At 31.8% G+C, this 22413-nt stretch overlaps 3 protein-coding genes across 3 annotated transcripts; 2 read left to right on the plus strand and 1 right to left on the minus strand.

The window, feature by feature from the left end:
* Positions 1–4205: 4205 nt before the first annotated feature.
* Positions 4206–4841, minus strand: LOC115994678 (major allergen Mal d 1-like). Its single transcript, XM_031118901.1, has 3 exons — positions 4718–4841; positions 4529–4533; positions 4206–4427 (listed from the first exon to the last, which is right to left on the minus strand). The coding sequence occupies exons 1-3, from the start codon at positions 4839–4841 to the stop codon at positions 4206–4208; spliced, it is 351 nt and encodes a 116-aa protein (XP_030974761.1).
* Positions 4842–18009: 13168 nt separating this feature from the next.
* Positions 18010–20526, plus strand: LOC115993832 (G-type lectin S-receptor-like serine/threonine-protein kinase LECRK4). Its single transcript, XM_031117808.1, has one exon. The coding sequence runs from the start codon at positions 18045–18047 to the stop codon at positions 19737–19739; it is 1695 nt and encodes a 564-aa protein (XP_030973668.1). The 5' UTR covers positions 18010–18044; the 3' UTR covers positions 19740–20526.
* LOC115993833 (G-type lectin S-receptor-like serine/threonine-protein kinase LECRK2) lies at positions 19786–20526 on the plus strand. The gene has a single exon (XM_031117809.1). It carries the CDS (start codon positions 20055–20057, stop codon positions 20418–20420), a length of 366 nt encoding a protein of 121 aa, XP_030973669.1. The 5' UTR covers positions 19786–20054; the 3' UTR covers positions 20421–20526.
* Positions 20527–22413: the final 1887 nt, after the last annotated feature.

Below are 22413 nucleotides of genomic sequence, written 5' to 3' on the forward strand. Positions count from 1 at the left end.
TGCACCCTCCACCATTCATAAAGACAGTGTTATATGGTTTCCTCTTATTCACTTTAACTAGGGAAGAATAGGAAACCAACATCAGACGGTCCCTTCTCTTACATGGAAATTTCTGAATACAGGCCAAATAAGCATAGAGTAACTCTCACAAACATCGTCATTGCACTTTCCACACCAAAAAGGTGGGAAAAAACCTTAGAGCCGAACACTCCGCAAATTATGGAAGATCATAATTCATAATGAAGCTACATCTAAGCATATCAGCCTGTGTATATACATGTTATTTGTTTGTAATCTAATGTTTTTATGAGTGATCATATAAACAAGAGCCTGTGATATATTTACAAGTCGATAGTAAAAAATCACCTCATGATGTTTACGAGAAACTTGGTGGGCATCCCAATGAGATTCGGATTTCAAAAATGATGTCACAAACTCAAAAAAAAAAAAAAAAAAAAAAAAACAACAACAACAACAACAACAACAATGTTGGCTCCAATTTGAGAGAATGACCCGAATGTCATAATGAGAATTCCAATGTTGGTTTCAGAAAAAAAGAAGAATAATATAAAAATTATTCGAATACTCAAATATCTGATTGGTGCTAACCTTCCGAGAGGAGAATCTATGCGCTTCTCTTTCTTTTTTGCGTTCAATTTCGCCCGAAACACTGCCTTTTTCCTCGCTTGCGCGTTCATTCCAATTAGCGGGTTCTATAACCAATTAATCTTTAGAACTTTAAGGTGTAAATTTCAAACATTTCCAAACTAATTTTAGGGGGTAAAATTCAAATTTTGAAATGTTAAAGTGTAAAATCTAAACACTCTCAAACTTGAGAGGGTAAAATTTTAAAATTTGAAATTTCAATGTATAAAATTCAAATACTCTCAAACTTTACAAATGTAATTAGTAATTTATCTTTTTATTTTTTTTAATATATATATGTTATGTACATGACTCTAGTGCAATATGCGGGATTGGAGGTTTGTTTGCCTTTTAGAAATAGGTGAGAAACTCAGGACCCGTTTGATAGAGGAGTTTGAGTAATGTTGTTTATAGTTTTTTGAAATACGTGTGGGTGAAAAAGTGTGTGGAAATATGTGTAATATTGTTTAAAAACTGAAAATATGTTGTTTAACTAATCTACCAAACAGGGCATGTCTAAGACTCTAGTGGGAGTTTTTGAGAAACAAATACACACAAAGGAAAGAGAAACGAGTTCTAGTATAAAGGTACACCACAAACTCCACTTAAAAACTCTAATAGGAAGTTATAGGAAATTTATCTAATAGTTTTTTTGTTTTTTAATTTTATCGAATTACGATTTTAACCTTATTTTTTAGGAATAAAGATTATCTAATTAGATTAGGAATATTTTTGGATAATTTAGATAGTGATAATTAACTTTCTAATCCTCTTTATATATATATATCACAACTTCTCATTTTGCCAATGAAGTGGGTTCTAAATTCCTTTCCATCCAATGAGCTATTTTGAGTGATTAATATTTAATCTATCTTCATGACATAAGTTGTCTTTTTTTTTTTCACCATTATTGTTCACTTTCTTTTATAAGTTCCAATGAGTTTTTTTCAGAGAAAAAAAAAATGTTCCAGTCAGTGGCGGCTCCAGGAATTTTGTTTAGAGGGGTTACTACAAAATTTTAATAAAAAGAAAACTTGAATATATTGAATTATCGAAATAATAATAATAATAATACATGAAGTTTTAAAATTTTATTTTACAAGTTTTCAAATTTTGAATGACATAAGTTGTCTTTTTTTTTTTTCCTCTTTTTTTTTCACCATTATTGTTCACTTTCTTTTATAAGTTCCAATGAGTTTTTTTCAGAGAAAAAAAAAATGTTCCAGTTAGTGGCGGCTCCAGGAATTTTGTTTAGGGGGTCACTACAAAATTTTAATAAAAAGAAAACTTGAATATATTGAATTATCAAAATAATAATAATAATAATACATGAAGTTTTAAAATTTTATTTTACAAGTTTTCAAATTTTGAATGTTACATGATAGTTCATTATGAATATCTATTGCTAATGTGGGTAGCTATGAGTCTATGATCATTTTATTTTGTTAAGTTTATCTAATATTTTTATCTTTATACAGTTGTTATTATCTATTTGACTTTGTTTTCATAAAAATATTTTAGACTAAATGACTAATTTCAACTCATTGGCTTCATATTAATTATTAATGCACACAATCACACTTATTCATACATAAATTATACAGCCTAATTTAAGTGTATATGTGTGCAAAACTCCCTCTTGGAGACTTAAACCTCGGCCCTTTCTCCCTACACCTTACAAGTATTTATACTTGTGGAGTGACCATTGCACTAAGAGTGTGTGGTGGTAATGCTTGAACAATCATTAACTTTGCAATTGTTTTCTTGAATTTTACTACTTTATTACAAAAAATTATTATAATATGATAACAATACACACACATCTAAAAAAAAAAACCCTCTCTATTTCTTAATTATTAAATTATATAAAGTTATATTATATTTATATTGTACAAGCAAACATTCACACACATCATAATTTACACAAATACGTTATATTATAACGAAAAGTAATGTACGCAATTAATATTAAACACACTCACACACATATAATATATATTTATAATTAAAAAAAAAATTACACTTACAATTTACAAATACTTACTCTTTATTCGGTTTCTCAAAAAAAAACCTTACTCTTTATTCTTAAAATCGAAAATACTTGTAATAAAGATGTGCAAAATTAAGTCAGAGTGTGCAAAAAAAATAAATAAATAAAATAAAATAAAGTATCAAGTTAACAATATATATATATATATATATATATATCTTTTTATTTTGAAGTCAGGGGGTTCATTTGAACCCTTGAATTTGCTTAAGTGCCGCCCCTGGTTCCAATGAGTTCCACTAATGTGGGGGAACACTAGGACACCTCCCATTTTTTAGCAAATTAATGTCCGAGAGCAAATTGATCAGTTTACGTGTTTTGGAAATTCTGTCAATGATTTCGAGATTAAAATCCACATCACATTAGCTCATCTTGAACTTGAGAGCTTAATGTTCTTTTTATTTAGTTAAAATAAAGGTTTAGATCGAGATGTATAAAGGAAAAAATTTCACTATTCAAAGAATGATCACTTAGCTTCAGAAAATTCTGACATAGAACTTACTCATAAACCTTCACCAAACCCAAAAAATTGAGAGCCAGAAACACACTCACTTCATCATCTAATTTGACAGAGCCACTCACCTAAAGCCATCCCTATTCACTCAACTGATAACACCTATTGGAGCGTGGATATTTTTTGTGTTATGTTCACAAGTCAAAAGAAAGTTTGTAAATTAGACATGTATTCTACTGTTACGCTTCACATAACGTTTTAATTTTAGTTGTAGTCTAAAATTACAACCTTACTTAATATCTTCTTATTGGAGGTGAATTTTGAGAATTCTACCATTGGATTACATCTTCTTCTTATATCCTTCATGCTTGCAAAATTTTTAGAAAATTAAAGATCAATAATTATGTTATCAATAAATTGTTTAAATTGCTAATTTTTATAGTTTAAAATTATATATAAAATATAAGCTTATATATTATACCGTACATAATATCCAACTGATACAAAATTTAATATGTGTATTAAGAGTATAAGAATATGCAATTTATCGGTTAGATTTTTAAAATACGTAGTAATATTTATTTTATTAAGTAAAATTGTTGCCTTAAGTTACAACAAATTTTGTAATTAAACTTTGTTCTTAAAAGTTTCATAAAGATCTCTATGAAGGTTGTGCTGCTGGCTGTAAATTGTTTTGTGTACTACTTTTATCTATTAATTTCATAATCTTAGTTTTAATAATTTTCATTTCTTCCTCCTTTTTTTCATTTCTTCTTTTTCTAATGACATGAAATATAATTAAAGAAGAATTTTTAACTATAATAACGCATAATAAATATTATAAAACGTCTATAAGATAATTTCTTATAAAATATTCCAGAATGCACCACGCATACATCGGTTATTCACAACAAACTGAGAAAGCGGAGGATCACAACCGCTAGCTCATTTATTAGCAAACCCAAGGCATTAGGGGAATACATAAAACAGAATGAAACACAACGTTTTCAGTCCTTATTGTAGGGAAAAACATAAATCCACACACACGCATATAAGGGATTAGTTGTAGGCATGAGGATGAGGGTGGTTCTTAATAGCCTTGATGCGTCCTGTGCCTTCGGCATTGACTTGACGCTTGCCCGTCGAGGTTGAGGAGTAACTTCTGTAGCTGGAGGTGCTACTGCTGTATCCTCCATCAAGGGTTGTAACTATTTTGGAATTATATGAGACATTCCTAACTGTGTCGTTGTTAGGATCACCCCCAACAACGCTGTAATTGCACTCGTAGTGATGATGGGGTTATATGAGACATTCATCAGAAATCTGCTTTGTATGGTTCATTAGGCCGATGCCTGAAAAATATAGGAAAAAAAATATGTTACCTCTTCTATACAATATGTACATTATAAATGATACTGTGATAGCCAAAAATAAGTAAAAACTGCTTTACTTTTAAATACCTTGGGGTTACAATTACTATTTTTAAGAGTGAAAGATCAAAGTAATAGATTTAGTACTTTTTAAATTTGTAAACAAATGATATGTTGGAGACAAGAAATGAAGCTAATTACCTTCGGCATAGATGGTCTTCTTGATGGTTCTAGGGCCTCCATTTCCTTCAATGATTTCAGCATTCCTAATGACCTGAGATGGAAACTTTGGGACGAGGTTATTCTCATAAGTGAAATCACCCATGATGACTTAAGAATTTGAAAGTTTTGAAATGAAAGATTGAAAAGGAGGAGGAGAAGGCTTGATTGAAATTGATGAGAAGTAAACAGTAGAAGGTGGTATTTATAGACTAACATTGTGTGTGAAAGTTTGACGGGAATGAATAGGAACCCAGTGGTTCCTAATGGGGATAAATAGGAATTGTAGGGGAATCGATGGGAATGGTGGGAAAATTGATTTAATTCAAGATAATCACCTTCCATAGAGAAAGATTAAGAGAGAAAAATGCATTAATGCACTAAGATATTGGTTTATTCTTCAATGATATTTAATGTTGAATTACAATCATGTATTTATAAGAGACTAGCTGTAATGTCATTGGCCCACATGACTCAAGATTATTGGTTAGTTAATTCCACATATGTTTTATGAATTAAGTCATGTGTTAAATGAGCTACATGTACTTAAATCCTAACTAACTCATCCTAATTCTAATCTCAACCAATTAGCTAACTACCTAACTAAAGAGATTACAACAATTATTTTATATTCCTAACATTTCCCTCCTTTTGAAAACACCTTACCCACAAGGTGGTGTTGTGAAATGACACCTTCATTAAAGGAGATCTTCAAATGGACCAATACCTTAGTAACATTTTGATCACCATATTCATGCATTTCTCTTTGACAAGTGGTCCTGTGCACATGAAGGTTTCTTCTTCGTAAATCTTCAAACTTTGCTCGAATTCTTAAGCCTTCAACAGTTCTTCAATCTTCAAGGTTTCATTGGTTCTTTGAATCTTGAAATGGTCTTGTATCCTCAAGACCTTATTTGATTCTAGAACTATTAAAATTATTGGCACTTGCATCTTGGATTCTTGGATCACTGACACTTGGATTGCCAATTCTTGAATCATAGATTCTTGAATGGAAGTCTCCATTGGTGCATCAAGAATTGATTCTTGGAAGATCATAATCACCTTTTTTGTTGGTTCTTTAGACTGAACTTCAAGGGCAGAATGTACATGGATATCATCCACTTTGACACAAAAATCAACGTCCTGACTTGCAACAACAGCAGTAGATTCTTGGAACTTGATTTGTTCTTTGAGTTCCATTGAATCAAGAGATTGTAACTTCTCTTCCATCATGTTCTCAAGATCCTCTTGCAATCTTGAGAGCTCTTCTTTTATATCTCTTATTCAACCATCAAAGATTTTACCAATTAAACTAACTGGAATTGACGAAAATTGTTATTGCATATTTAACAAAAAGGATTATTTCCTAGATATTAACAAACAAGTTCTAAGGCCATATGCCAAAAAAAAAAAAAAAAACCACAAGAGGAGGAAATTATACTTTTCCACCATAAATTATAGTGCATTTTACACCTTACTCTTTGAACTATCAAAACGCACTATCAATACTCTAATTCAAAAACTTTGGAACACTAAAGAAAGAGGTAAATTAGTCTTTAATACTTAATTCTTTCATCTTAATACTAATAGTTTGTTTGGATGGAGGGGGAGTAGAAAGGGGGAGAGTAAGTTAAATTACCTTATTTGAATGTTTTTTAAGGGAGGAGGGGGGGGGGGATTTGGAGGGGTTCTAATTACTTCTAACTCCTCGTTTTTAATTTCCCTAAAAATTGGAGAGATTTGGAGAGAGAGTAAAGCATAAAAATACTTGACCAAATGAATTACCAAATTTACCCTTACCATATTAATAAAATTGCAAACTATGAAAAGACTAATTATTTCTCTCCCCCTTACTTAATTTTAAAAATATCCAAACGAGGTGAAGAACAACCATTCTCTTCTACTTTTCTCCCCACTACTCTCCTCCCTTCTACTACCTTCTATTCTCCTCTCCCTCTAAATTTGGAGGGAAGTTAAAATTTGAGAACTAATTGTGCATTTTAATAGTTTAGAAGGTGCATTTTAATAATTCAGGAGGTTAAGTGTAAAATTAAGTAGTTTAAAGTGAAAATTTGTAAGTTACCCAAAAAAAAAAAAAAAAAGGAGTAATTGACACTCATCACTAAAACATTTTGCAAGACTTTTTGTAACATGCAAAGATGCTTTCTGAGCTAAATTTACTTTACTTTAGTCTACTCTTCTTCTTTCTCGATCTAAACAGACCATTAATTTGTATGGTTGGAAGGGTGACGAAGTTAATTGTGAAAATGTAGGGCTGTAATTGGTTTGGTTCAGTCGATTTTTTTTTATCTGGCCAACCGAAACAGAAATTTTCGGTTTGTGAAATTCCAACCGAAACAGACCGAAATAGTTGAAAAACCGTCGGTTTCAATCGGTTTTCGGTTTCAGTCCACATCACAGACTCACAGTCACAAAAAGAAAAAAAAACAACTCAACATCACATGGGGTTATCGATTTTTCAATAAGAAAATAACAACTCAAAATCACAATCACAAATTCATAGAAAATAGCATTGATTTAATATTAAACTTTAAACAAAACCCAAAATACAAAAAAGAGAGAGGGTTATCAAGAAATTAAAAAGAGAGGTGGTCATCATGAGAATGAAAAGATCAAGCCACGTGGGGAGGCTAGCGTGTGAAGGCCGGCATGTGGAGGCGGCAGCAGAGGTAGATTTGTGTGGAGTGGAGGCTGTGAGGCGTGACAATGAATATGTGTGGGTTGTGGGGTATGTGGAGTAGCTGTGGATGCCAGCGTGTAGAGGCCGAAATGTGGAGGCTGGTGGCAGATGTCGACTGATGGAGGCTGGTGTGTGTGTGAGAGGGAGTGATGGAAGCTTTGTGTGAGTCTGTGAGAGAGAGTGATGGAGGCGTGAGGCGTGAGGGAGATGGAGGCGTGAGGGAGATGTGGAGTAGCTGTGAGTGCCGGCGTGTGGAGGCCGAAGTGTGGAGGCCGGTGGTAGATGTCGACTGATGGAGGCTGGTGTGTGTGAGAGGGAGTGATGGAAGCTTTGTGTGAGTCTGTGAGAAAGGGAGATAGAGGCGTGAGGGAGATGAGGGAGATGCCGTGTAAATGAAAGTAGGGTAGGTAGGGTAAAGGTAGGGTTTTTATTTTCTTTATTTTCAATTAGTTTTTGTTTAACTTAATTAGTTTAAATTGTTTAATTTTAGTTAGTTAATTTAACTTATCTAATGGGCAGTGGCTTGAGTAATATTGGCAAGGCCAAGCCCATGTTTACAAACTTTATATTATATATTTAATATAAAATATAATATAATAATATATTTCGGTTCGGTTTGGTTGGTTTGGTGCATTCAAATCTGCAACCGAAAATCGAATCGAAATTTTCGATTTTTTATATAATAAAACCGAAACCGAACCGAACTGAAACCGAACCGAAATTTTTGCACCGATTCGGTCGGTTTGAAGCGGTTTTTTCGGTTCGTCGGTTTTTTGTACACCCCTATGAAAATGTGTAGTTGGCCGTTGGTTTCAATGCTACGTCGTACGAATTGGAAAAAGATCCAAGATCCAACAGCAGAACCAGCGAATTCACATTGACTCTTTTGTAGTGGTTGTTGAATGTTTAAATGAAAAGACAACATTCATTAAGGTGATGTCAATCAGATGATGTCATCTAGGTGACATCAGTCCGTAAAAAGCCTTATAACATGGACACGTGGGAATACCAGAGCAATGCAATCACATTCACATCATTTGTCTATGAGAAATGATATGTCCACAATAATTTCACAACTTTTTTACAACAAATCCTAAGTGATAGGTTGTTATTGGTTGTTATTGTTGAGGTAAAAAAATAATCTTAGTGTTAAGTTCAAATTTGAAACAATAACAACTAACCACATGTGATTTGTTTTAAAAATGTTTTAGATGTAGCATCTTTCTTTGTCTAAATTTTTCTGTTTATTTTAGTATAAATATATATATATATATATATATACACAATTACTTTTACAAAAACAACTACATTAGACTATCCATTGAGTTTGGCTTATTTTTTAGTATTTTTTTAACTGAAATTTCATTTTATTTTAATGAAAAATTGCCACATTATTCATTAACTAAATAAAATGTGGAGATTAAAACTCACTATTACTTGTCATTATATATTTAAAACAAAAAGAAATGTCCAGTTAAAAAAGTGATAAGCCAAACCCCTATCCATTTTACACTCCATTTTAATTAAATAATCATTTTTTTTTACCTTTAATTTCTCTAGTTCTCTCTCTCTCTCTCATCTTTTGGGTTCTCTTTGTTTTCTTGGTTCTCTCTATTCTCCCCTCATCTCAAATAAAATATTGAACTCTTTGGCTTGAAAACCTCAGAAATTTTGATTTAACAAAAATTATCTTGGCCTCCAAACTTAATTATTACCACTTTAAACAAAAGAAAAAGAAAAAGAAAAGAAAGCACAAATAATAACAATAAAAATTATAGAAATTCTATAGATACAACAAAATATCACAATAATTTTACAATATCCTTGTTTTTAATTATGCTAAGTTTAGTCTAATATTTTATTTAGCTTATAAGGGACTTAACACCTCATTTGTCGTGAAAAATATTGTGACAATTTGTTGTGCCCTATTACAAAAATTCAGCCCAAATAATAACAAATATAGCCCAAACAACAAGAATATTATGCCAAATAACAACAAATGAACAAAATATTCTACAAAAAGCTCATTTAAAAACAAAAAATAAAACCCTTAATCATTCAGATTCTTAACTCATTCAACCCACTTGATAAAAACAATGTTTAATTTCAATTTTTTTCCCCTAGAAAACAGTACCACAAGAGATATTGTGACCGTGAATTCTCCTCAGCGGCATCGGTAGATTTGCTTTCCTTGGCTTCCTTGGCTTTAACAGTCGCAGTAAGTATCATTCATTGTGCCATCTCTCTCTCTCTCTCTCTCTCTCTCTCTCTCTATCTCTCTCTCTCTCTCTCTCTCTCTCTCTCAGATGTGTTGTGTGAAGTTGTGAGGCACACCCTCTACCAAATTTTATCTAATAAATGCTAGAAACTGATAGTGTATTAGTGTGTGAACTTGTGACTATTGTTTTCATCGAAATAAATAAAATAAAATAGTTGTGTTGTTTTGTGTGGCATGCATTTGCTATAGTGCGAGATGGAGTATAAATGTGTCAACTTTTGGTTCAAAAGAAGTAACTAATGATAAAAGGTGTACTCGTCCAATATATATGTGTGTGTGTGTGTGTGTGTGTGAACAAATTTGTAAGGTATGTCTAAATAACACATGAAGAGTACTCATTCTACTATTTATTTAATTAATTTTGAGTTACTTCATTATTTCCAATCAAAAATAAAATAAACATAGATTTTTACAATGGATAAAATCTCATGACTTTTCAAGTCAAGAAATTATTTGAATGTTATCTAGATGTAAAATAAATTGTTATAATTTATATGACTTTTTATATTATTTGTAGATAATGGAAAAATCAACTACAATATTTGATTTTTTGAAAGAAAATAAAATAAATTAGAAATCATTACTGATATACTATTTTCTGAAAATTATCGAACAACAGTTTGAAGAATTGCTATTGATGAAATAAGTAGTTCATTGCAACATGATCATATATTTTGTCCACAAATATGGGAATAAGATGTTCATGGACATTATGAAATTTAATGAACTTATATTAAGCTCCCCCCCCCCCCCCCCCAACTGGGAATCCTAGTTCCATTCCTGTCAACGTTCTTAATTCCCATTTTATCTTTCATAAGTTCATTTTTGCTTTTTCAGTTTGTTAGTAAAAAGAAACTATAAAATTTCATGCATTTTTGTGTGTAGTTATGTCGATATATTCAAGTTCTATTTTTATTAGATTTTGTATGATTTAAGTTTCTTAATGACCATTTTAAATAAAAATTTCTAGAGCCGCAACTGTTATGAGACAAAATCTAATACTAATAAAAGTTAGGGTAAAATACAATTAACACTTATAAGACTTGGGCTAATGCCAGTTAAGTCCAAAACTTTTAAAACTAGCCAACTATGTCCATAATCATTGTGAGATATAGAAGAATAATGAGTAATAGTTTAGGTTCTAATTGGGTCTAGGGACTAAGTTGGTTAGTTTTGAAATTTTTTAGACCTTACTGGCATTAGCCCAAACCTCAAGGTGTTAACTGCATTTCACCCTAAAAATTAATCAGTTATGCAAAATTGAGAAGCCTATGAACTTTAATTACGAAGATGTGTAGTTGTTGGCTTGCTACCTTGGATGAATAAGAAAAGGAGCCAATGACATAGCTTGCAAATGGTGTGTCCACATATTCAATTGAATCATGTGGACAGCTACTCACTTGTGGTATGTCCACATAGGCATTTAATTTAAGGACTAAAAGCCTCACCGATGGAAAATGATAGGAAATAGGAAAGGGAAGAATAAAAAATATTTTAGTTTTTATCATGTGTGTTTGGTATAGAGGATGAAAAAGTAGAAGGATGAAAAATAAATATAATTTACTTTGTTTGGTTAAGAAGAAAAATGAGTGGATGAAAAAGTTAATTTGTATGAATTTACTATTGTGTCTCTAATACATATAAGAAGTAATTTCTTTCATTATTATATAAGAAATATATATATATATATATATATATATATATTTGAAAAGAGGATAGCTTTTATTGAAATTAAATAAGTCTATTACAAAAGGTCTTTTTTTTCTTTTTTTTTTTTAATGCAAAAGGTCCCTTTTTTTATCAAAGGTACATAGTTGGTCCACCACAGGCGGTGGATGAGAAAACAAAATAACGGGGTCGACACTAGAGCTGCCAAGTCTAACCAAAGCATCCGCGCCTCGGATTGCTACCTTATACTTGTGCACAACTTGCAAGTTGGGGAACTTCTTCAACAGGAGTGTGCAGTATGTGAGTAAAGGCTAAAAATGAAATCTTATAAAAGCTAACACATCACACTTATTATTATTTTTTCTTTATTCATCCTCTTTTTATATATAATAACATAAATAATGTGATTTGTTGAATTTATTAAATTAACACATTATAAAAGTGATATATCACAATTATTACATCATATAAGTAGTTTTAATGAATTTACTATTACATTGTTATGAAAGTATTAACAATACCCTTTATTTCACTCTCAAAAAAAAAAAAAAAAAAATACCCTTTATTTGTCAAAAAAATTATACCTAGAGGTTAAAATCAATATTGAGGTAGTTATATTCCTTATTGCCACATCAATATTGCCGCGTATAAACTATAGCAATATCCTTTTGCTCCATGGTCATTATTATTTGTAATCACAATTGTCTTAGCTAGTGAATAAATTAGATCTTGATACTCACACCCAAATCTTTCTCGGCTTATTTTATGACTCTTCCACATGTTCTCAATTGCCTTGGAATATCTTCTTGGCCTTGCAAAGGCTACCAAAGTCTCTTTGGGATTTCTTGAAACACCATCTTATCATTGTAGTGGCTACTAGAGTCAGTACAGGATTTCCACATTCCAAGTTCTAGGGCGTTACTGATGGAAGCCCTAGAAAGATGGCAAATAGAGAAGAGCACACACATGACACAACATATCATTTTTTGTCTCTCAATTTTCTTTCAGTCCTTTTATCTAAATTTCTCAAAGGTTTTTTATTATATATATATATATATATATTTTTTTTTTTTCTGGACCATCTAGACCAACTTAATTTTTGAAAGAAAGCTAAGTTTCACATTTGAAAATATAAATTCAAATGATAATTATATAATTATAAAAAAAATGTAGCTATACATATGTACTCATGGAGTAAATGTTTCCATATATAATATATTATAAAGCTTATCACCTTATGTATATCTAACTCAATATATAATAAATAATAAAACCTTTGCTACATAAATTTTAGGCTAAGTTGCAAAATACGCCTCTAAAGTTTGAGTTTATTTGAATTTTATACTCTAAAATTTGAAAATTTTGATTTTATATCATGAAGTTTGATTCCGTTGACAAAAAACACCCTCGGTTAGTTTTGGGTGCTAAGACATGTCATCCTATTGACTTGTACTCCTTCTGTTCCAATTTATTTGTTCTATTTGAAAAGTTAAACTTTTTAAGAAAACATTATTTATTGTTTTGTCTGCTTTATACAAATGTATAAGTTTCCAAAACTACCTTTAAATAAATTTATCGGTTTTTAAAATTTTTTTTATTTAAAGAGTTATTCTTAATGAGGCAACTAAAAAGGTGCTCCAATTAGATTGATTTTTTAAATATTTGTTAGTTTTCTTTTCAAATAGTTTTGAAAATAAAGTAGGGGTATAATAAGAATATTAGTAAATTAATGACTTTTATTTTTAGAAACAGGACGATATTTTGGGACATCCCAAAATGGAATAGAGGACAAATAAACTGGGATAGATGAAGTATTTTTTTTTTTTTTTTCCTGCCAAATCAACCATTAAACTACTGTTATTTCACTTAAAACATAGAGAATAGCTGGCATATCCAAACAGTGTTATTTTGTCCAAAAATCAAAACACAAATTCCAGATTTTTTAAGACACCATTTCACCCAAATTGAACCTATTCCCAAATCCCTAACCCATGAACCCCATAATCTGATAGCAGATCTCACAAAACCACTAGCAATTTCATAGCAAATCCACTCTAGAGCATTCAACCTCTATCTTGGAAGTTGAGAAGTCGTGCAACAAGTGGTTCTCTCTCTATAAAAGATAGTATATATAGATGTAAGAAAAGTAGACTTCAAATGCCCACTGGAACACGATGAAATTCTCTCAATGCTTCGTCAAACATAATGGGATCCCCACAGGCATCTAATCCCTTAAAAAATTGGGAAACAAAATAACCTTTTCACTAACTCTTTTTTACATCATGAGAAAATTGCACAGTTTGACAAAAAGTAGTTTACTACATAGTTAAACTCTTTTAACAATAACTAAAACAAACAATTTGTCAATTGCTCAACCGATGGTTTTGAGGGGATGGGTTCACGATGGGTCTCTACTCTGCGATTTGGCATTGAGCTCATTCGTGGGGATTTGAGTTTGGGAATAGTTGAGAAACTGTATCATAAGAATTTTGAAATTTGTGTGAAACGACAGCTATTCTCTATGTTTAAGGACTGATTTGGCTAAAAAAATATGTCAGCGCAATGTCGTGTTACTTAACACCCAAAATTAATCGAGGGTGTGTTTTTGCTAACATAATCAAATTTCAAGGTGTAAAATCAAAATTTTCAAACTTTAAGGTGTAAAATTCAAGCAACTCCAAATTTTAGGAGTATACTTTGCAATTTACAATAAATTTTATACAGTTGTCATAACTTCCTTCTTAAATATAATCTTTTTTTTTCTTTTTTTAAATGAAAAAAAAATACTCTTCTTATAAATTGGCTACCAACAATAAAAAAATAAATGGGTAAATTACTGTTGGTACTCCTGAAGTTTGAGCTAATACCAAGTAGGTTCAAAATATTTCAAAAATAACCAAATTGATCCCTAAACCATAAGCTCTTAGAAATGAAATTGATGTATTTAGCATATGGTTCAAGTACCAAATCGGTTAGTTCTGAAATGTCTTAGACTTGTTTATCTTTATCCCAAACCTTAGGGATGCTAATTGTAATTTACCCAAATAAAAATATATGAGTTTCAATTACTTCAATTAGTAAAATCTCTTATAGTCTAGTAAGAAATCTAGGTCTTGAACTCAGCATATATAAAAAACCAGTTAATATGTGCTTTAATGATAAAAAAACAATTATCATGAAGCAAATTAACACTGTAGATTAAGATGCTATCAAAAAAATTATAAATAATATACCCATTAAAGTCTGAACGGGTGCTATGAGCAATGACCATTTCCAAATCCATAATTATTATGTTAGTTGGATGACTCCATCCATTGGTACAAGAGAAAACCCATCCTGATTAAAGAGGGATTGAATCCGTAGTGGACCCAATAGTTTCACATTTAATTTCTCATTACTTAGATTGACTTACCCTCATTAGAGTAATTATTAATTGCTTTCAGAGTGTACAGTAATATTATATATAGCGATCTTGTATTTTTGCTTTATATATGATTAGTCGCTATCCTTTGCATCATGCTGGATAGTTAAATAAAAATTATATACACACACACACACACACACACACATATATATATATATTGCTTGAATGTATAATTAATCTCATGCAATTCATTTAAAAATAATGATGTTAAAACAAGTGAGTAACCACCCTAAAGATTGCATTTTTATATTCATCGCCTTCATGTTTAGAAAGATTTTCACTTAAATTTAGCCAAACCAAAATACTACGTTAATGTGGGTTAATAGGAGCATAGCAACAATAAATACTATGTTTAAGATTTTAGACATTATAAGTTTGAGAGAGAGAGAGAGAGAGAGAGAGAGAGAGAGAGAGAGATATTATAAATAAATTTGGATTTAGAATAGGTGGTCCCAACACACAAAAAACTATCTTCTCCTATTATGTAAGGTCAAAAAATGGACTAAATGCATCTAATGGACCAAATAGACCAAAGTAGACCGAATGACTCAAGTGGATTGAATAGAACCAAAATAGACCATATAGGACAAAGTGGACCAAATAAGACTAAGTAGATAGAATGGACTAAAGTGGACCGATGAAGACCGAGTAGAACCAAATTGGACGGAATAGGATGAAGTGGATTGAATAGGACCGAATAAGGTCAAAGTGGACAGAATGTATCGAATAAGACTGAAGAGGATCAAATGGACCAAATAGAACCAGAGTGGACCAAATAGGATCAAATAGGACCGAATTAGACCAAAGTGGACCTTATAGGACGGAATGGACTGAATAGGACCGAAGTTGATTGAATAGAACCGAATAAGACCAAAGTGGACCGTATAAGACGGAATAGGACCAAAGTGGACCGAAAAGGACAGAAGTGGATTGAATAGGACCGAATAAAACTAAAGTAGAAAAATGGACTGAAGTAGACTAAATAGGACTGAATGGAATGAAGTGGACCGAATAAGTCCAAATGGACTAAATAGGACTAAATAGGATCAATGTGGGCCAAATAGGATTGGAATGGACCAAAGTTGTCAAATGTGGACCGAGTAGGACCAAATAGGAACAATGTGAGACAAATAGGACTGAAGTGGACCAAAATGGACTGAATAGGACCAAGGTGGATAGAATGGACTAAATATGACCAAAGTGGACTGAATGGACCAAGGTGAATCGAATAAGACTAAAGTGGACTGAATAGGACCAGAAATTTTCTATTTTAAAAATTATAAATATTAGTCTTTGGACACATAAAATATTTTTTTATGCGTAATTCATTATAAATATAAAAAGTATTACCAAAGGATTTGAATTTTATTAAAAATTGTTTTTACCTATGGTGCTCCTTCTCTTTTTTTACATATATGTTTTATTATAAATTGTTTTTACCTATAGTGCTCCTTTTCTTTTTTTACATATATGTTATGTACATGACTTTAATGCAATATGCGAAATTTTTATTAATAAGTAAATTAGACCATATCATAAAATGTAAAAAGTTAATCTATAGTCTACTTATTCAATATTTTGAAACCAAATTGGTTAAAAAAGAACCACTCAACTTTATCATAGTCTTCTATATTAAATTTTTGTTCTATAACAATTTTTTTAAAATAATAACATTTCTATCAACATAATTTTGCAAATTTCACGACTTTCAGATGACAAAACATTTCGCTAACACTTCCAAAATGCTTGAATCTGCAAAAGGTGCAACTAAAAGTTAGAGAGGAAAAAAGAGAGCTAGTAATAATTAGTAAGAACAAAATTTAGCTACACAATTGGTTGTAACTTTAAGCTGCAACTTTACTTGATCAATATATTTTTATTGGAAGTGAATTTTGACAAATCTACCATTGGATTATATCTTCTTTTAATATCCTCCATGTTCGCAAAATTTCTAGAAAATTAAAGATCAATAGCTATATTATCAATAAATTGTTTAAATTGCAAGTTTTTGTAGTTTAAAATTACTCATAAAATATAAGCTTATAGATCATATAGTAAATAATATCCGATAAATACAAAATTTGGCATATGTATTAAGAGCGTAAAGAACATGTAATTCAACAGTTAGATTTTCAAAATATGTAGTAATGTTTATTTTATTGAGTAAGGTTATGCTACAACCAGTTATGTAAATTTTGTCCAATTAGTAATTGCATCAACCAATAAAAAAATTTAGTAAATTTTATTGTAAATATTCACCAGTAAATTGAAAAAAAGTATCATAGGTGATTTTGGGTGATATTCATCACAACCTGAACAAATTATATATTTTCATAATTTTTTAAACAATTCTATGTTATACATTAAAAGCAATTGTTATTCGTTTGTATCTGTTGAAAAAAAAAAAAACATTATATTACATTGCTTAGCACCATTTTCAATATTTGTTGCTAAAATAAGCAAGTACACCAATATTTACAGAAATATATGGTGTACTCAAACAAATGATGGATTATTTAATTTGCAATTTTAACAATTTATAATTACATACAAAACGTGAAAATAAATAGTAAAAAGATCAATCAGAATGATTTCCAATGATGGAAAATATAGAAACCAATGGTTGTTTAATATAAAATCACATGAGTATTTTTTTTTTTAATTCATTAATATGTAGCAATTTCGGACATAAAATTTCACTTGAAAATTTATAGCAATATTGTGAGGTCAAAGCCATCCTAAGCCCTCCATCAATTAGCATAACATAACCTAAAAAAAATCAAATTTTATTTTGCATAAATCTAAAATTGAACATTGGAAAATTGCATATCAATTCAATATCTTAATAAAAAATAATCAAAGCAGAAAATATTTACACCCTTCCTTTACATATAGTTTTAAAAAAAGTACCGATCCATGAAAATGACAGAATGGATTGACGTGGATGGAATTAAATCGAAGTGAACCAAAATGCTTGAAAGTTTATGAGCACATAAAATTTCACCATATTTTCACGACAACCTTGTGTCATAAAAATTAGATTCATGTATTTTCCTTAAATGTAACATGCAAGAATGTGATTTTTTAGGACTATTTGTGAAATGATCTCATGCATCACGTAGAAATCACATCTAGATTGTAGAAATCACATATATAGAATGGATGCACATAATTTTTGCATTTTCACTAGTTTCCAACTTTTCACATCCTTTCTCATGATCTCTCTTGTTTAGTACCAATGGCTGTTACTAGAATTCTGCTTTGGTCATTTTCATTCATTCTCGCCTTACTTTGCTCAAGCGCTCAGATACAGAACAGTACAACAAACCTGGGTTCTAGCATCACTGCGGGATCCGATTCTTCATGGAAATCACCCTATGGTGATTTTGCTTTTGGGTTCTACCCTCTTGTCACCAACCAGTACCTTGTTGGTATTTGGTTTGATAAAATCTCAGAGAAAACTCTGGTTTGGTCAGCAAATCGTGACGATCCAGCTGTTAAAGGATCAACCATCAAGTTATTACTCAATGGTCAACTTGTACTCACACACACAAATGGGACTCAACTTTTCATATGCAATCACACGTCTACAAAATCAGCTTCAATGAAAGATGATGGAAATTTTGTATTGCGAAACTCTTCCTCTGGAATCATTTGGCAGAGTTTTGATTTCCCAACAGACACCATTTTATTAGGCCAAACTTTGGTGATGGGCCAGAAGCTGCACTCCAATGCCAATGGCACAGTTGACTACTCCACTGGTCAATATCAGTTGGAGATTCAGCAACTTGATGGGAATATTCTGTTATCTGCGTTTCGTTTTAGTGGTCCGGCTTACTGGTACAGTGCTACTGTTAACAATGGCAATGTGAGCCTAGTTTTCAGCAAGACCACAGCTTTCATGTATGCTATTTATGTAGAAAAAAATTCAATGGCATACAAAATGACAAGCAAAGTGCCCACTCCTATTGAAGATTACTACCACAAAGCAACTATCAATGACAAAGGAAATTTCCAACAGTTAGCCTTTTTTAAAAGAAATGGAGCTAGCAAATGGGATGTTGTGTGGGAGGCTATTACTAAGCCTTGCACTGTGGATAATATTTGTGGGGTATTTGGCTTTTGCATTACACCAGATGATAAAATAGCCAATTGCACATGCTTGCCTGGTTATTCACCTTTGGATCCAAACACTCCTTCCAAAGGGTGTTATCCAAATGTAGTGATGGATTTTTGTGCACCAAATTCTTCGGCTTCGAATTTCACTATTCAAACACTCAATAATGCTGATAACCCAAATCATGAATTTGCAGATTTAGCTAGAATTCAACAAACAGATGCGGATAACTGCAAGAAGGAAGTGATGGATGATTGTTTTTGTGTGGCTGCTGTTTTTAACAGCGGTAATAATGTTTGTTATAAGAAAAGAATGCCTTTGGTGAATAGCAGAAGCAACCCTACCACTAATAATATGGTGGTGTTTATAAAAGTTCCAGTGAAGAATCACGATTTGGACCCCAAAGATAAAAAGGAGTCCCCATCCAGTGCTGTTCTGCTAGCAAGCTTTCTGTCATGTTCAATATTTGCAGTGCTATTTGTAGCCATCGCTATTTATCATCACCCTTTGGCTCAGCGTTATATGCGTGTTCAACTTCAGCCCCCTCCAAAAAGAAAGCCAGTGGAGCTAAACTTGAAGGCATATTCATTCCAAGATTTACGAGAAGCAACAAATGGATTCAAGAATATGCTAGGCCAAGGAGCATTTGGTACTGTCTACAGTGGGGTTTTAACCTTAGAAGATGAAGCGGTTGAGGTTGCTGTTAAAAAGTTGGACAAAGTGATTGAAAGAGGTGAAAAGGAATTCTTGACAGAAGTACAAGTAATTGGTTTTGACACATCACAGGAATCTTGTGCGGTTGTTGGGTTATTGTAACGAGCAAAGTCACCGGCTTTTGGTTTATGAGCTAATGAAGAATGGGACTTTATCTAACTTCTTGTTTGGGGAAGGGAAAAGACCCAGCTGGGAAAGTAGAGCTGAAATTGCTCTTGGGATTGCAAGAGGTTTGTTATATTTGCATGAAGAGTGTGATACCCTGATCATCCATTGTGACATAAAGCCACAGAATGTTCTTCTTGACAACAATTTCACTGCAAAGATAGCAGATTTTGGCCTAGCAAAGCTACTGATGAAGGATCAAACTCGAACAAACACCAATGTAAGAGGAACAATGGGATATATCGCACCAGAATGGCTCAAGAATGCACCTGTAACTACCAAGGTGGATGTTTACAGCTTGGGGTCATGTTGCTTGAGATTATCTATTGTAGAAAGCACATGGAATTGCATCCAGCTGATGAATCAAAGGATGTGGAGTACACAATTCTAACAGATTGGGTTTTGAGCTGTGTCAGAGCTGCGAACTTAGAAGCCACTGTGATTCATGATTCTGAACTTTTGAGTGATTACAAGAGGTTTGAGAGGATGGCTTTGGTAGGAGTATGGTGCACATGTTCTAATCCAACTCTACGTCCATCTATGAAGAAGGTTGTTCAGATGTTAGAAGGAACTGTTGAAGTTGATGTTCCACCTCTGATTGATGCGCAAATGTTTTAATTTTTTATTGTCTTCTGTTTATGTTTCTAGTTTTGATTTGCTGGATTGTGAACTACTTCATTTTGCAGCATGATTAATAAAACTTCTAAATTCTCTTTTGCTTAAAGAAGCTCTGATTGTTTAGAGAGCACCATGTCTTTATTATCTAATATTGTGAGTACAAAGCCATGCTTTCATCCAAAAAAAAACAGAACTTTGACTAGAACGACATTTGCTGGCAATTATATTAAATGCAAGAAGTGGTGGAGTCATGATTTTTCTCCAGTGGTGCGAACTCTGACCAGAAGGAAAAGAAAAGGCGATAAAATTACACTTTTGATCTTTAGGTTATTTTTATTTGATTTAATTAAATTTGATATTTTTCAATTTGGTAGACACAGTTTATTCCATTTTCAAAATGATAATTCTGTCCATCATTGTGAATTGTCATGAATCTACACTCGCAGATGAGAGTATAAGCCATCTTTTCTCAAGTTGAATGTTGCACTGCATCGATCTAGGTCTAGAGATTTAGTAAGCGTCGGATGCATTATAATCTCAGAGAAAACAAAGGAAACTTTTATTGTTGCCGCTAGTTGAAAAGCGACAAGAAACCAAACACCTTTGTCTCAAGATAATAAAGGAGATCTCCTTGAATCCACCAAAAAAATAAAGGAGTAAAGTCTCTGAAAAATTTTATTAACTTGAAAGTTGAAACCCCGGGTCTACAAAACGCATTCCTAATTAAGGCGGCTAGAAAACACCTAAAAGCTTAATTTGCTTTAGGCATGAAATTAAGCTAGAAAATAGGAAAAATTACCAAAAAATAAAAATAAAAATGCATAATTGAGAAGATCATAAAATCATATCCTAAGAATAAGATCTCTAGGAGATGTCCCAGATGAGACATTATTCTAACTTTTAAAGTAAAAGTTATAATGAGAATATAAATTACTATAAATAGCAAAAACAATTAATAGAGGATCTAAACAAAGGAATTTGCCCGAAATGGAGTGTTGGTTGTGGCCAAAAAGGCGACATGTTTTGATCATTGCGATGATTGCCACTTGGTCACCAATTTTCACGCGATTCCAACAAATTTGGTTGGAAAGGTGTCCTACTTTCCTCCTTCCCATTGTAACAGATGATTTATTTATTTTTTGCACCGTATGCTATATCACTCCACCTTAAAACTAATTGGTGATGAGGAAGACACACTAAAGTTATTTATGGTATTCAACATCACATACTATATGTTTGTTTTAAGAGCTGTCATAGGCAACTAAATTGTGCCCAACAATTCCCTCTTTACGGCGACGCTCCTACGACTTAAACTCTTGACCTTGGCTCTAATACTACTTGTTGGACAGTGAGTTGTGCCACTTGTCAAACCATAAATCAAGTGTTTTATAACATTCAACATTTTGCCCACCCGCAGTCTTGTTTTTAGTTTTGTTATAGGGAGCTGAATTGTGATCACCAATATTAATTATTCAAAACAAATTAATGATTTAATAGTTATTATAATCAATTTCAATTCAGACAATATAATAATCAAATAATTACAATCTAATTTAAAAATATAGGATTTAAATAATTAGAGGGCCACATCTAAAAAATGTATATTTTATATAAAGTTTTAAAATTATAATGGGACCTAATCTTTCAAAGATATTTCCATAATTGGTTCCTTAACAAGTTTTCAGTAGGTGCAATATTTCCATAATCGATTCCATAGAGCAATAAATCATGAAAGTTCAATGTTGAACAATTCAACGAGACAGTAAATGACTATCTTTCTGTTGTTTATTCTGTATGCCTCTTTTGGCATCTTATCCCCGATGATAGTGGAGTGCTCACCAATCACCACCAAGAACATTTGCAAATGCAAATGCAAATTGACCTTGAATTTCCTACTACTAATTGAATTCCCAGGACAAACAAATCGTCGAAAGTTCAAAGGTGAACAATTCAACGAGATAGTAAATGACTATCTTTCTAATCATAATGAAGT

The sequence above is a fragment of the Quercus lobata genome, chromosome 6, assembly GCF_001633185.2.
Source record: "Quercus lobata isolate SW786 chromosome 6, ValleyOak3.0 Primary Assembly, whole genome shotgun sequence".
Lineage (NCBI taxonomy): Eukaryota > Viridiplantae > Streptophyta > Magnoliopsida > Fagales > Fagaceae > Quercus > Quercus lobata.

Excerpts from the sequence above, each read along its gene's own strand:
- LOC115993833 (XM_031117809.1), top strand. The coding sequence starts at position 20,055 with ATGGCTCAAGAATGCACCTGTAACTACCAAGGTGGATGTTTACAGCTT.
- LOC115994678 (XM_031118901.1), bottom strand. The coding sequence starts at position 4,841 with ATGGGTGATTTCACTTATGAGAATAACCTCGTCCCAAAGTTTCCATCT.
- LOC115993832 (XM_031117808.1), top strand. The coding sequence starts at position 18,045 with ATGGCTGTTACTAGAATTCTGCTTTGGTCATTTTCATTCATTCTCGCC.